Raw genomic sequence first — 15,844 nt, forward strand, 5'->3', positions numbered from 1 at the left:
AAATGAAGAAATCAGTGACATGGTTTTGCTCCAGTTGCAGAGTGGGACAAAACACTGATGGACTTTCATGGGAGAATGGCTGGGGGCTGAAGTCATTCTTCTATCACTTACCTTTTTAAGGATGTGTGGTTGCATCTCCTAGCTGCAGACGCTGATGCTGTGGAAGGAAACAGAAGCGTTTTTTTTTTATTACATTCACTGGCTTCTGGGACCATGACCCTAAAGGAAATCTCTTGTAAAAATGCTCAGGGGAAGAACAACACTGTTTCACACTGCAACACAGGTCATTAAGCCAATCATTTCATGGGAAGTTCAATCTTCATCATCCAAATTATAATGAGATTCACTATCTGTGCTAAATTGTGAGAGGCTGGTTTTGTATGGAAGGAGTAATGATTTGTCCCAGACAACACAACACAATGACCAAGTGGCCCAGGCAGGAATAACCCCCAGGACTCGTGACTTCAGGCCTGTGATGCTCAAAGTCTGGGCCCCACTCGTGTCTCAGACACATAAGGAGAACCCGGGAGCTCTGACTCCCACTCTACTCTCATAATTACTCTCCACTTCCTTGCCAAAGCTGGGAACAGATCCCAGGAGTCTTCACTCCCAGATCCCCTGCCCAGACCAAAGGGCCCATTTGCCTCCTGGAGGCCTACACCCAAAGCCCAGAGCAGGCAGTGGGATGGTTTCCTTTGGCTCCAGTCAGTTTGCAGCAGGACCAGGGCCAGGACAAGTTCCAATGGGCATGAAAATAAACTCTATATGGAAGCAGAAGGGAGTCAGGGGGCCACGTACTGCAGGGAGGGTGGTGAAGTGCCTGGGACCATGTGTTGTAGGGAGGTGGGTAATGGGGTTAGCTGGGGGCTCTCTCATTTCTCAGCAAGCACAGATCCCATCACTCCAGCAAGGCCATGTGGGGGCTATGCTATGGGGAGTGGGGTGGGGTGCTCAGTTGGGCACCTTCCCCCTCATCAGTGCTGTTTCAATGCCCCCACATTGTACTATGGAGCTGAGTTACAAGGACAGGCTGGAGGGCTCTGTGGATGTTCTCAGATGGATGGATTCCAGTGCCCAGCTCAGCAGGGGGGTTGCTGCAATGTGAGATATAATAACAGAGGATGGACCCAGCATTGCTTGGGGCTTGAAGCAGAGTCATGGATTTTTGGTTCATGTACTCGCGGTGTGGACGTTCTTGTTCTATATCTTTGAAGTCAAGTTTCTCCAGGCTCCTCACTTTCATTGAGTTGAGATGTTGATTGTCTTCTTCGTTCCGTATGAGGACAACTTTCTCTGGGTCCTCCGTTTTCATCTAATGGAAGAGCCACTTTTCTCTGTGTTGCCGGGCAATGTTGTCTCTGGGTTGCATTTGCAACAACCCTCGATTGAGACGTTCTTTGAGAATGGGATGGAGCTGGATCCAACAGTGGTCATTTTTGTTTAGGCATTTTGGCAAAAAAAAAAAAAACTCTCTCAGTGAGGTTTTCACTGTCTGAGTTGTGGCACTTACAATGAGAAATTGCATTTATTCCTCCGAGTCTCTGCTCTCTGGCTGTTCCGAACAGCATGTTGAGAAGGAATGGTGTGGTAGGTCGAGCCCATTCTTGTCGATCATCTTGAGGCAGTCCAAAGATGAAGGTAACGATACTGTGTTTGAAATACTCTTGTATGGCCTTATCAAGACCTGGGGGTTCCTCATGATGTTTGTAAGAAATGTAAGTGTGACGTGGAGGCGGGTGGCTGAAGAAGGGAGTACCCGAGCGTTTGGGTGTGGGAAGGCAGAGGGGAAGAGGTGGGTGATGGTGGAGTATAAACATGGCATGTGGGAGATTTAGGGGGCCAGGACAGGAGACAGAGGGTGATGCAGTGAGGGAAGAAGTCATGGGGAGAGCTCGTTGTGTGTGGTGACTCAGGCAGGGAATGGGGGTGAAGAAGTCAGAGCAGGTAGTTGGGGTAACTCAGGATACGGGGTGAACTGTCCCAGACTGAAGGCACCGGGTGCAGGTCAGTTGAAAGTCTGGGGTTGCGGATGTCACAGGAGGAAAATACTGAAATAGGATTTCACAAATGAGGGCACGTTCTCCTCTCACTTATATGTTTATCACAAGAATAGTTAGACCACTACCCAGATTCCCACCGCAGCTAAACCCCATGAGTAAATGGCTGCTGTGGAACCTAAACACGGCTGAAACCTTTTTAAGACAGAGAAATCCCATGGACTTTGAAGGAAGTGGGGATTTTGGCCTTTTTTGTACTGAAAGTTGTTTTTCTTCCTTCAATATTAGAAAACAATCCAAATTGTTCCTGCCTCTGTCACAGCAATTTCTTAAAGACATTGGTTTGTGTCAACATAAGAAAAGAGACCCAAGGCAGGTTCCTTACATTGTGTAAATCATAACTCCATGAGCTTAAAAGGAGCTGCACTGAGGACAAGAAGCCACAGGCTTTCCCTGCAGGAAGGGAGGTTTAGGCTGCACATCAGGAAACACTTCCCAACTGTCAGAATGGAGAAACACTGGGGAAATTGCCAAGGAATTTTGTGGAATCTCCATCGCTGGAGATATTTAAGAAGAAGTGAGATAGACACCAACTGGGGATGATGTAGATGGTGTCTGGTCCTGGCAAAAGGGCAGAGGACTGGAATCGATGACATCTCAAAGTCCTTCCCGTTTCTTTTGTTTTATGATTCTATGAGTCTATGACTTGCACGTAAAGATATAATGTAAAACAGGTACAGGGGTTCTCTGACAGAGGAGCCAACAGGTGAAATTCTCTACCCTGCGGTGTCAGAATGGATGATCAAAATGATCCTTTATGGCCTTTTCACCAGTGACTCCATGATGACCACTTTAGTGTTCTACCACAGATATGTGTGCATGTGCAAAATGTCATGGAAGTCAAGACATCTGTCCTGTGAAATGTGTCTTCAGCCATTGAAAGATTGTGATGAGGCCACTGCAGGAGTATTTCATCCAGTTCTTAGCCCCTCAAAGTAGAAAGAGTGGGGATGCCTTGGAGAGGGTTTAGTGGAGGACAACCAACATGATTGGGGGCTGGAGCACATGACCTCCGAGGAGAGGCTGAGGGATTTGAGCTTATTTAGTTTGCAGAAGAGAAATGTGAGGGGCAATTTGAGAACAGCCTTCAACTTCCTGAGGCGGGGGCTGTAAAGAGAATGGAGAGGGGCTGTTCCAAATAGTGACAAATGGAAGAACAAGGAGCAATGGTCTGAAGTTACAGAGCAAGAGGTGGAGATTAGATATGAGGAAAAACTATTTCAGCAGGAGAATGACAAATGCATTACCTAGAGAAATGGTGGAATCTCCATGCTGAGAGGTTTTTCAGCCCCGGTGTGAAAAAATTCCTGGATGGGGTGATTTCGTTGAGGTTCATCCTACTGTGGGCAATGGGCTGGAATCCATGACCTCCTGAGGTCCCTTCCAGACCTAGGATTATATAACTATACATGGTATGGAGCAGACCACCAGTTTTTGGCTTGGTGCAAGAGTGGTTTCTGTACTGACAAAACTGTTCTATTCTGTGGTCCTGTTGATTGGTGCAGTACAAGGGCAGGAAATGAATGGCAGGAGATAAATCACTTGATCATTGTCTTCTGTTCTCCTTCTCTGGGGCACCTGGTATTGGCCGCTGTCGGCAGACGGGATACTGGGCTGGATGGAACTTTTGTCTGACCCAGTATGCCCATTCTTATGTTCTTATGTCCTTATGATTGATAATCCTCCAGTTCTCCCTGCTGATTGAGAATCACATCTGACTGTGGTTAGGGGCAGGGCCCGGGGACCCCACACTCCATAACATACTGGGTGATGGATGAATGCACTTTTAAATCAACCAGGCCCTGGGCTGTTGCCCCACAGCAGATGTGCTGGCTGGTGTGATTATGGGACCTTCTCCTCGGTGGGTCAGTGGTCACCCAATGCTCTGGTGCAGCCCCACAGATCTGGGTGGGGTCTCCCTTGGGAACACTGCTCTCTCTGGGTCGAGGCTGGCCCATGGGCCTCAGCAGTGCACCATCACCCCCCCCACCGGCCCACAAGGAACAAGGTGGGGGACTTAATTGAGGACCTTCTCCATCAGAATCGCTGCTTAGCACAGGTGCAGGGTGTCTCAGCAAGAGGAGCTGACCCATTGGGTTGCAGACATACAGTGACCCCTCACTGGGGAAGAAGTCACTGCTTCTGTTGGCAGGTCTATATCGTGGGTCACCTGTAATTATGGCTCTTTCCTGTCCCTGTGGGGCTGTTTACAAGAGGAGCACATCTGTATACACTCAGATGGATTCATTCCCTCCAAGGGGGAACAATATTTTTTACCCTGATATGCCATTGGAGAGGGACCAGCAGTGGGCAGCAAAAATGATTAGGGGACTGGAGCACATGACCTATGAGGAGACGCTGAGGTTGGGCTTATTTAGTTTACAAAAGAGAAGGGTGAAGTTGAACATGGTCTCATGTTACAGTGGGGGAAGTCTATGTTGGATACAAGGCAAACCTATTTCCCCAGGAGGGAGGTGAAGCACTGGAATGTGTTAACGGGAGAGGTGGTGGAATCTCTGTCCCTAGAGGTTTCTTAAGTCCTGGCTTGACAGAGCCCTGTCTGGGATGATTTAGGTGGTTTAGGCCGACTTTGGGTAGGGGCAAGGACTCGATGACTTCCTGACGTCCCTTCCAGACCTAGGTGTCTATGATTCTGTCATCTGTCAGCCCTTAACACGGGAAGTTATTTGTAAATGCTGAAGAATGTTGTTAAAATTTAAGCTAGAGGGAACAAGTAGGAATTTATTCAAGAGAGGGTAGGAAAAAAAAATCCAAAGCCCAAACATAAATTGCTGCACTGGACTGTCAGTGGAGGACAAGGAGAAACCTAAATCTTCTTTTCTGTTGAGTGGGATGGACTGCTTTGGAGGATGGTTTTCTCAGAGCGTGGTCTATCCAGCCCCTCTTTCTTCTCTTGATTTGATCGTCAAGTGGTTCTTCTCCCGCTACTGCTTGCACAAAATGTCTAAATGTAAAATGGAATTGTACACAGGGGCACGAAATTCCGATGAACTCTCATGAAAATGTAGATAATGAACTTTTAGGGGGAAGTGGAAAAAATGCTTTTATTTCTATTTTCCATGGAGCCTTAGAAGACATCAGGCCCCTTAAAAGGGCAAAATGTAAATGGCAAAAGACAATATCGTTGAAAATAATAACATCTATTGAAATATATATATATATATATATATATATATATGCATGTCCATCACTTGTCTTGTTTTCAATAACATATTTTTTATTTTCTAATGTTTCCAATTGCATGAAAAGCGGTTGTTTGCTAGTTTTCTGAATGCTCCCATCACATCTTTGTTCCTGAGAGTGTATAGAATGGGATTCAGCAATGGTATCAGAATTGTGTTCATGAGTGAAATCATTAGACCACTCTCCCAGGTGGAGCTAGATTTGGGCAGCAGGTATGAGAAAAAGACTGTTCCATAGAAGAAACTCACCAGGATGAGGTGGGATGAGCAGGTGGAGAAGGCTTTACGCCTTCCCTCCACCGATGGCATCTTGAGGATGGTGTAGATAATGCGGACATAGGACAGGATTATCAGAAAGAAAGTGCTTATGAGGAATACCAAGGATTTACTCAACAGCAAAATCTTCTCTATGGATGTGTTGGTGCAGGCCATGTTCAGCACTGGTGGGAGATCACAGAGAAAGTTATCGATACGATTGGACACACAGAAGGGCAGGCTGATGATCCATGAGACCTCAGCAACTTTCACTGAGACAATGCTGAACCACAAAGAACCTGCCAGCCTTGCACACAGTTGTTTACTCATGATGGTTGTGTAGTGTAGGGGGTGACATATGGCTGCATAGCGGTCGTAGGCCATGGCTACGAGCAGGCAGAATTCTATGACACCTGTGCTGGTGATTACAATCATCTGGACTGCACAGCCTGTAACAGAGATGGTCTTTTCCTCCACCAGCAGGTGAACCAGAAGCTGAGGGACCACACTGTTGGTGTAGCACAATTCCGAGACAGACAGGTTCAATAAGAAGAAATACATGGGAGTGTGGAGGGAAGGGCTGAACTTTATAACAAGGATAATGTACAGGTTCCCTATCACAGTCACCAGGTAAATGACCAGAAGCACAAGAAACAGAAGGATTTGCAACTTGCCAAGGGATGAAAACCCCACCAGGATGAACACATCAGAGGTAGTCTGGTTCCCTCCAGGGTCTGTCCCAGAATACGTCATCTGTAGTGGTGACAGAGGAAGAGATTGAATCTGAGGCATATAACACACAAGAATGTAATTCAAACAATGTGGAAAGGTTTTCTCTCTGGTTGGCATGCTTTCCTTTCTTTCTGTTACCTATAGTTTAGTTCACCATATATATCTGATCGAAGCAGAGGAAATTGTCACCTCGCTCATACCTTAACCACGAGAATAGTTACACTGATGCAAAAATTCCTATTTCTGTTACCACTCACGTAAGCGTGGGCTGCTCACACAAGGCAACTGATGCTTCTGAGACCAACATTTGAAAGCCTTTGAAGAATGAGATGCACAACGAATGTGGAAAACAATAGGTGACTGTAACCCTTGGTTTGCTGGAAATGTTGTTTCCGAGTATTAGAGAACAAATTATGATTCTGCCTTTATCATAACCATGTCCAGAATGGGTTGGTTTCTCATAATATAAACATAAAAGACCAATTGTCACTTCCTTAGCTGCTGCAAATCTTGGCAGATCCATGAGTGGGGAAAAAATAGTGTTACTCATTTGCACCGATTTAGCTTCTGGTTCACTATAACCCCTACATCTCTTTCTGCCACACTCCTTCCTAGACAGCTGCTTCCCATACTGTATGTGTGAAACTGATTGTTCCTTTCTAAGCGGAGTGCTTTGCATTTGTTTTTATTAAATATCATCCTGTTTTCCTGAGGCCATTTCTCCAATTTTCCAGATCATTTTGAATCTTGACCCTATCCTCCAAACTAGTTGCAATCCCTCCTAGCTTGGGAACAGATCTCTGTAGCATAACCCTAGCCAAAAGGAATCACTGAGGATAAAAAAAAAACTAACTCAAACCACCCCATAGAAATCTGGTGGTTTCAATATGAAATGTGCATGCAGAGAACAATGTCAAACGAAAAGAAACAATGTTCTCCATGTACAGAGAATTGGAGAAGATGTAGGAATTCTTCTCTGTCCCTTAAGAGCTGATTTGGTGAACCTACGTTGACATTTGTGAGTCTTTTCAGCAGCACAGTAAATGCAGAGGTGGCTGGGAAATGGAATTTCCATCTCATGGCGAATTCTGATACCCTACTACTTTTTTGTGCCAGGATTTAATGTGAGAAGCAAAAATAAGAGAAAAGCAAATTCCAGTTCTGAAGTCTTAATAAGAAATATGATGTCGGAGTTTTCTCCAGGAAAAGATCAGGAGAGTTGAAATAATTTGCTGAGAAGGGATTTTTATTGATTTGGTTTTGTGTTTGTGTGTTGGCTGATGTTTGGCCCACTTTCAAATAACTGCACTAATTTACTCACCATTAGCTCTGAGGTCTGTATAGATTCTTCTCACTGGCAGTTGTGTGGTGTTTTCAGAGGTCTTCAAGACATCTAGGCAATGAATGTATATTGAAGAGAACATGAAAGCAATAAAGAAACGTGTTATCTGGAGAGAGGATTGAGTGAATTTTAGCTAAAATACTCTAAACTCTTCTACACCAGGTACGGAGCATTTACTGTGGTTTTGTTACTGGACCAGACAATTGTATGAGATGAAATCAGACTGAGCCCAACAGTCTCGTCAGATTCAGATTCATGTTCACAAAGAACCTTAAGAAACAACATTCCTACTCATTATCCTGGACGATGATGGATGTTGGAGAACAGACAGGAGTGAAGAGAAGTGAGTGGAGAACTATGGAATCATAGAATCCTAGGGCTGGAAGAGACCTCAGGAGGTCACCATGAAGCAACAGAATACACAGTAACTCCAACACAATAACAAGAAGAAAATGAATGAAGAGAACCATGGTGTGGTGATGAGTCTGTTTACCGTTCATCTGCAACTCTGGTTGAAACCACAAAATTCTCCTGTTGGTGTAAATTAGCATCACACCCCTGAAGTCAAGCTGTTGATGTGACCCAGGATTATTGTTAAATGAATTCACAATGATAGATTTTGAGAGGAAGAGATCAAATCATATATTTAGAGATGGATTGCAAGGTGACTTGACAACATTTGATAGATAGATAGATATAAACATGAAGAAAATCCATGTACAAGACCACACTAATATTATCGATCCCTGTACAGAAAATAAAAATGAAGAAATCAGTGACATGGTTTTGCTCCAGTTGCAGAGTGGGACAAAACACTGATGGACTTTCATGGGAGAATGGCTGGGGGCTGAAGTCATTCTTCTATCACTTACCTTGTTAAGGACGTGTGGTTGCATCTCCTAGCTGCAGACGCTGATGCTGTGGAAGGAAACAGAAGCGTTTTTTTTTATTACATTCACTGGCTTCTGGGACCATACCCCTAAAGGAAATCTCTTGTAAAAATGCTCAGGGGAAGAACAACACTGTTTCACACTGCAACACAGGTCATTAAGCCAATCATTTCATGGGAAGTTCAATCTTCATCTTCCAAATTATAATGAGATTCACTATCTGTGCTAAATTGTGAGAGGCTGGTTTTGTATGGAAGGAGTAATGATTTGTCCCAGACAACACAACACAATGAGCAAGTGGCCCAGGCGGGAATAACCCCCAGGACTCGTGACTTCAGGCCTGTGATGCTCAAAGTCTGGGCCCCACTCGTGTCTCAGACACATAAGGAGAACCCGGGAGCTCTGACTCCCACTCTACTCTCATAATTACTCTCCACTTCCCTGCCAAAGCTGGGAACAGATCCCAGGAGTCTTCACTCCCAGATCCCCTGCCCAGACCAAAGGGCCCATTTCCCTCCTGGAGGCCTACACCCAAAGCCCAGAGCAGGCAGTGGGATGGTTTCCTTTGGCTCCAGTCAGTTTGCAGCAGGACCAGGGTCAGGACAAGTTCCAATGGGCATGAAAATAAACTCTATATGGAAGCAGAAGGGAGTCAGGGGGCCACGTACTGCAGGGAGGGTGGTGAAGTGCCTGGGACCATGTGTTGTAGGGAGGTGGGTAATGGGGTTAGCTGGGGGCTCTCTCATTTCTCAGCAAGCACTGATCCCATCACTCCAGCAAGGCCATGCGGGGGCTGTGCTATGGGGAGTGGGGTGGGGTGCTCAGTTGGGCACCTTCCCCCTCATCAGTGCTGTTTCAATGCCCCCACATTGTACTATGGAGCTGAGTTACAAGGAAAGGCTGGAGGGCTCTGTGGATGTTCTCAGATGGATGGATTCCAGTGCCCAGCTCAGCAGTGGGGTTGCTGCAATGTGAGATATAATAACAGAGGATGAACCCAGCATTGCTTGGGGCTTGAAGCAGAGTCATGGATTTTTGGTTCATGTACTCGCGGTGTGGACGTTCTTGTTCTATATCTTTGAAGTCAAGTTTCTGCAGGCTCCTCACTTTCATTGAGTTGAGATGTTGATTGTCTTCTTCCTTCCGTATGAGGACAACTTTCTCTGGGTCCTCCGTTTTCATCTAATGGAAGAGCCACTTTTCTCTGTGTTGCCGGGCAATGTTGTCTCTGGGTTGCATTTGCAACAACCCTCGATTGAGACGTTCTTTGAGAATGGGATGGAGCTGGATCCAACAGTGGTCATTTTGGTTTAGGCATTTTGCCAAAAAAAAAAAAACCTCTCTCAGTGAGGTTTTCACTGTCTGAGTTGTGGCACTTACAATGAGAAATTGCATTTATTCCTCCGAGTCTCTGCTCTCTGGCTGTTCCGAACAGCATGTTGAGAAGGAATGGTGTGGTAGGTCGAACCCATTCTTGTCGATCATCTTGAGGCAGTCCAAAGATGAAGGTAACGATACTGTGTTTGAAATACTCTTGTATGGCCTTATCAAGACCTGGGGGTTCCTCATGATGTTTGTAAGAAATGTAAGTGTGACGTGGAGGCGGGTGGCTGAAGGAAGGGGGTACCCGAGCGTTTGGGTGTGGGAAGGCAGAGGGGAAGAGGTGGGTGATGGTGGAGTATAAACATGGCATGTGGGAGATTTAGGGGGCCAGGACAGGAGACAGAGGGTGATGCAGTGAGGGAAGAAGTCATGGGGAGAGCTCGTTGTGTGTGGTGACTCAGGCAGGGAATGGGGGTGAAGAAGTCAGAGCAGGTAGTTGGGGTAACTCAGGATACGGGGTGAACTGTCCCAGACTGAAGGCACCGGGTGCAGGTCAGTTGAAAGTCTGGGGTTGTGGATGTCACAGGAGGAAAATACTGAAATAGGATTTCACAAATGAGGGCACGTTCTCCTCTCACTTATATGTTTATCACAAGAATAGTTAGACCACTACCCAGATTCCCACCGCAGCTAAACCCCATGAGTAAATGGCTGCTGTGGAACCTAAACACGGCTGAAACCTTTTTAAGACAGAGAAATCCCATGGACTTTGAAGGAAGTGGGGATTTTGGCCTTTTTTGTACTGAAAGTTGTTTTTCTTCCTTCAATATTAGAAAACAATCCAAATTGTTTCTGCCTCTGTCACAGCAATTTCTTAAAGACATTGGTTTGTGTCAACATAAGAAAAGAGACCCAAGGCAGGTTCCTTACATTGTGTAAACCATAACTCCATGAGCTTAAAAGGAGCTGCACTGAGGACAAGAAGCCACAGGCTTTACCTGCAGGAAGGGAGGTTTAGGCTGGACATCAGGAAACACTTCCCAACTGTCAGAATGGAGAAACACTGGGGAAATTGCCAAGGAATTTTGTGGAATCTCCATCGCTGGAGATATTTAAGAAGAAGTGAGATAGACACCAACTGGGGATGATCTAGATGGTGTCTGGTCCTGGCAAAAGGGCAGAGGACTGGAATTGATGACATCTCAAAGTCCTTCCCAGTTCTTTTGTTTTACGATTCTATGAGTCTATGACTTGCACGTAAAGATATAATGTAAAACAAGTATAGGGGTTCTCTGCCAGAGGAACCACCAGGTGAAATTCTCTACCCTGCGGTATCAGAATGGATGATCAAAAAGATCCTTTATGGCCTTTTCACCAGTGACTCCACGATGAGCACTTTGGTGTTCTACCACAGATATCTGTGCACGTGCAAAATGTCATGGAAGTCAAGACATCTGTCCTGTGAAATTTGTCTTCAGCCATTGAATGATTGTGATGAGGCCACTGCAGGAGTATTTCATCCAGTTCTTTCCCCTCAATGTAGAAAGAACGGGGATGCCTTGGAGAAGGTTTCATGAAGGAGAACCAACATGATTAGCGGGCTGGAGTACCTTACCTCCGAGGAGAGGATGAGGGATTTAAGCTTATTTAGTTTGAAGAAGAAAAATGTGAGGGGAATTTGAGAACAGCCTTCAACTTCCTGAAGTGGGGGCTGTAAAGAGAATGGAGAGGGGCTGTTCCAAGTAGTGACAAATGGCAAAACAAGGAGCAGTGGTCTGAAGTTATTGAGCAAGAGGTGGAGATTGGATATGAGGAAAAACTATTTCAGCAGGACAATGACAAATGCGTTACCTAGAGAAATGGTGGAATCTCCATGCTTAGAGGTTTTTAAGCCCCTGTGTGAAAAATTTCCTGGATGGGATGATTTTGTTTTTGATCCTACTGTTGGCTATGGGTTGGAATCCATGACCTCCTGAGGTCCCTTCCAGACCTAGGATTCTACAACTGTACATGGTATGGAGCAGACCACCATTATTTGGCTTGGTGCAAGAGTAGTTTCTGTACTACTCTGTGGTCCTGTTGATTGATAATCCTCCCGTTCTCCCTGATGCGTAAGAATCACATCTGACTGTGGTTAGGGGCAGGGCCCGGGCACCAGTCGCTCCGGAACATACTGGGTGATGGATCCATGCACTTTTAAATCAGCCAGGCACTGGGCTATTGCCCCACAGCAGGCATGCTACATAGTCTGATTATGGGACCTTCTCCTCGGTGGGTCAGTGGTAACCCCAATGCTCTGGTGCAGCCCCACAGAGCTGGGTGGGGTCTCCCTTGGGAACACAGCTCTCTCTGGGTCGAGGCTGGCCCATGGGTCTCAGCAGTGCACCATCACCCCCCCACCCCCGCAGCCCACAAGGAACAAGGTGGGGGACTCAATTGAGGACCTTCTCCGTCAGAATCGCTGCTTAACACAGGTGTAGGGTGGCTCAGCAAGGCGAGCTGTCCCGTTGGGTTGCACACATACAGTGACCCCTCACCAGGGAAGAAATCACTGCTTCTGTTGGCAGGTCTGTGTCATGGATCATCTGTAATTATGGCTCTTTCCTGTCCCTGGGGGCTGTTTACAAGAGGAACACATCTGTATACGCTCAGACGTATTCATTCCCTTCGGTGGAGACAATATTTTTTACCCTGATATGCCATTGGAGAGGGACCAGCAGTGGGCAGCAAAAATGATTAGGGGACTGGAGCACATGACCTATGAGGAGACGCTGAGGTTGGGCTTATTTAGTTTACAAAAGAGAAGGGTGAAGTTGAACATGGTCTCATGTTACAGTGGGGGAAGTCTATGTTGGATATAAGGCAAACCTATTTCCCTAGGAGGGAGGTGAAGCACTGGAATGTGTTAATGAGAGAGGTGGTGGAATCTCTGTCCCTAGAGGTTTCTTAAGTCCTGGCTTGACAGAGCCCTCTCTGGGATGATTTAGGTGGTTTAGGCCTACTTTGGGTAGGTGGATAGACTCGATGACTTCCTGAGGTCCCTTCCAGACCTAGGTGTCTATGATTCTGTCATGTGTTGGCCCTTTACATGGCAAGTTATTTGTAAGTGCTGAAGAATGTTGTTAAAATTTAAGCTAGAGGGAACAAGTGGAAATTTATTCAAGAGACACTAGGAAAAAAATCCAAAGCCCTAACATAAATTGCTGCACTAGACTGTCAGCGGAGGACAAGGAGAACCCTAAATCTTCGTTTCTGTTGAGTGGGATGGACTGTTTTGGAGGATGGTTTTCTCAGAGTGTGGTCTGTCCAGCCCCTCTTTCTTCTCTTGATTTGAACGTCAAGTGGTTCTTCTCCCGCTACTGCTTGCACAAAATGTCTAAATTTAAAATGGAATTGTACACAGGGGCACGACATTCTGATGAACTCTCATGAAAATGTAGATAGTGAACTTTTCGGGGGAAGTGGAAAAAATGCTTTTATTTCTATTTTCCATGGAGCCTTAGAAGACATAAGGCCCCTTAAAAGGACAAAATGTAAATGGCAAAAGACAATGTCGTTGAAAATAATTACATCTATTGAAATATATATATATATATATATATATATATATATATATATGCATGTCCATCACTTGTCTTGTTTTCAATAACATATTTTTATTTTCTAATGTTTCCAATTGCATGAAAAGTGGTTGTTTGCTAGTTTTCTGAATGTTCCCATCACCTCTTTGTTCCTTAGAGTGTACAGAATGGGATTCAGCAATGGTATCAGAATTGTGTTCATGAGTGAAATCATTAGACCACTCTCCCACGTGGAGCTAGATTTGGGCACAAGGTATGTGAAAAAGACTGTTCCATAGAAGAAACTCACCAGGATGAGGTGGGATGAGCAGGTGGAGAAGGCTTTACGCCTTCCCTCCACCGATGGCAGCTTGAGGAGGGTGTAGATAATGCGGACATAGGACAGGATTATCAGGAAGAAAGTGCTTATGAGGAATACCAAGGATTTACTCAACATCAAAATCTTCTCTATGGATGTGTTGGTGCAGGCCATCTTCAGCACTGGTGGGAGATCACACAGAAAGTTATCGATACGATTGGACACACAGAAGGGCAGGCTGAAGATCCATGAGACCTCAGCAACTTTCACTGAGACAACGCTGAACCACAAAGCACCTGCCAGCCTTGCACACAGTTGGTTACTCATGATGGTTGTGTAGTGCAGGGGGTGACATATGGCCGCATAGCGGTCGTAGGCCATGGCTACGAGCAGGCAGAAATCTATGACACCTGTGCTGGTGATTACAACCATCTGGACTGCACAGCCTGTAACAGAGATGGTCTTTTCCTCCACCAGCAGGTGAACCAGGAGCTGAGGGACCACACTGTTGGTGTAGCAGAAATCCAAGACAGACAGGTTCAACAAGAAGAAATACATGGGAGTGTGGAGGGAAGGGCTGAACTTTATAACAAGGATAATGAACATGTTCCCTAACACGGTCACCAGGTAAATGACCAGAAGCACCAGAAACAGAAGCATCTGCAACTTGCCAAGGGATGAAAACCCCACCAGGATGAACACGTCAGAGGTAGTCTGGTTCCCTCCAGGGTCTGTCCCAGAATACGTCATCTGTATTGGTGACAGAGGAAGAGATTGAATCTGAGGCATATAACACATATGAATGTAAATCAAACAATGTGGAAAGGTTTTCTCTCTGATTGGCATGCTTTCCTTTCTTTCTGTTATCTACAGTTTTGTTCAACATATATATGTGATCAAAGCAGACGAAATTCTCACCTCGCTCATATTTCAATCACGAGAATAGTTACACTGATGCAAGGATTCCTAATTCTATTTTCGCTCACGTAAGCGTGGGCTACTCACACAAGGCAACTGATGCCTCTGAGACCAACATTTGAAAGCCTTTGGAGAATGAGGAGCACAATGAATGTGGAAAACAATAGGGGACTGTAACCCTTGGTTTGCTGTAAATGTTCTTTCCGAGTATTAGAGAACAAATTATGATTCTGCCTTTGTCATAACCATGTCCAGAATGGGTTGGTTTCTCACAATATAAACACAAAAGACCAATTGTCACTTCCTTAGCTGCTGCAAATCTTGGAAGATCCATGAGTGGGGATAAAAGTAGTTTTCCAATGTAGCTTCTGGTTCACTATGTCCGTGTCTAAACGGGCACGCTACTTCGAAGTAGCGGCGCCAACTTCGAAGTAGCGCCCGTCACGACTACACGTGTTGGGCGCTATTTCGAAGTTGAAATCGACGTTAGGTGGCAAGACGTCGAAGTCGCTAACCCCATGAGGGGATGGGAATAGCTCCCTACTTCGAAGTTGAACGTCGAAGTAGGGCACGTGCAGCCGATATGCGTCCCGCAACATCGAAATAGCAGGGTCCACGGCGGACATCAGCTGAGGGGTTGAGAGACACTCTCTCTCCAGCCCCTGCGGGGCTCTATGGTCACCGTGTGCAGCAGCCCTTAGACCAGGGCTTCTGGCTGCTGCTGCTGCAGCTGGGGATCCATGCTGCATGCCCAGGGTCTGCAACCAGTTGTCGGCTCTGTGGATCTTGTGTTGTTTACTGCAAGTGTGTCTGGGAGGGGCCCTTTAAGGGAGCGGCTTGCTGTTGAGTCTGCCCTGTGACCCTGTCTGCAGCTGTTCCTGGCACCCTTATTTCGATGTGTGCTACTTTGCCTGAAGACGTTCCCTCGCAGCGCCTATTTCGATGTGATGCTGCCCAACGTCGAAGTTGAACGTCAACATTGCCAGCCCTGGAGGACGTGTAGACGTTATTCATTGAAATAGCTTATTTCAATGTCGCTACATCGAAATAAGCTATTTTGATGTAGCATGCACGTGTAGACTTAGCCTATAACCCCTAGATCCCTTTCTGCCCTTCTGCCTTCTAGACAGCTGCTTCCCATTCTGTATGTTTGAAACTGATTGTTCCTTCCTAAGTGGAGCACTTTGCATTTGTTTTTATTAAATATCATCCTGTTTTCCTGAGGCCATTTCTTCAATTTGTCCA

The 15,844-nt window shown here is 45.8% G+C and overlaps 1 protein-coding gene across 1 annotated transcript; it reads right to left on the reverse strand.

The window, feature by feature from the left end:
* Positions 1–5,145: 5,145 nt before the first annotated feature.
* On the reverse strand, positions 5,146–14,431 carry LOC142004897 (olfactory receptor 10A4-like). Its single transcript, XM_074982576.1, has 3 exons — positions 13,603–14,431; positions 5,510–5,700; positions 5,146–5,163 (listed from the first exon to the last, which is right to left on the reverse strand). The coding sequence occupies exons 1-3, from the start codon at positions 14,429–14,431 to the stop codon at positions 5,146–5,148; spliced, it is 1,038 nt and encodes a 345-aa protein (XP_074838677.1).
* Between the last annotated feature and the right edge of the window lie 1,413 nt (positions 14,432–15,844).

Source organism: Carettochelys insculpta, chromosome 32, assembly GCF_033958435.1.
Source record: "Carettochelys insculpta isolate YL-2023 chromosome 32, ASM3395843v1, whole genome shotgun sequence".
Lineage (NCBI taxonomy): Eukaryota > Metazoa > Chordata > Testudines > Carettochelyidae > Carettochelys > Carettochelys insculpta.

What these genes read in the sequence shown, in the direction of transcription:
- LOC142004897 (XM_074982576.1), bottom strand. Translation starts at nt 14,431, where the DNA reads ATGACGTATTCTGGGACAGACCCTGGAGGGAACCAGACTACCTCTGAC. An exon ending in TAGCTCCACGTGGGAGAGTG is followed by an intron (nt 5,701 to 13,602) that starts GTCTAATGATTT and finishes ATCTCCCACCAG; the next exon opens with TGCTGAACATGGCCTGCACC.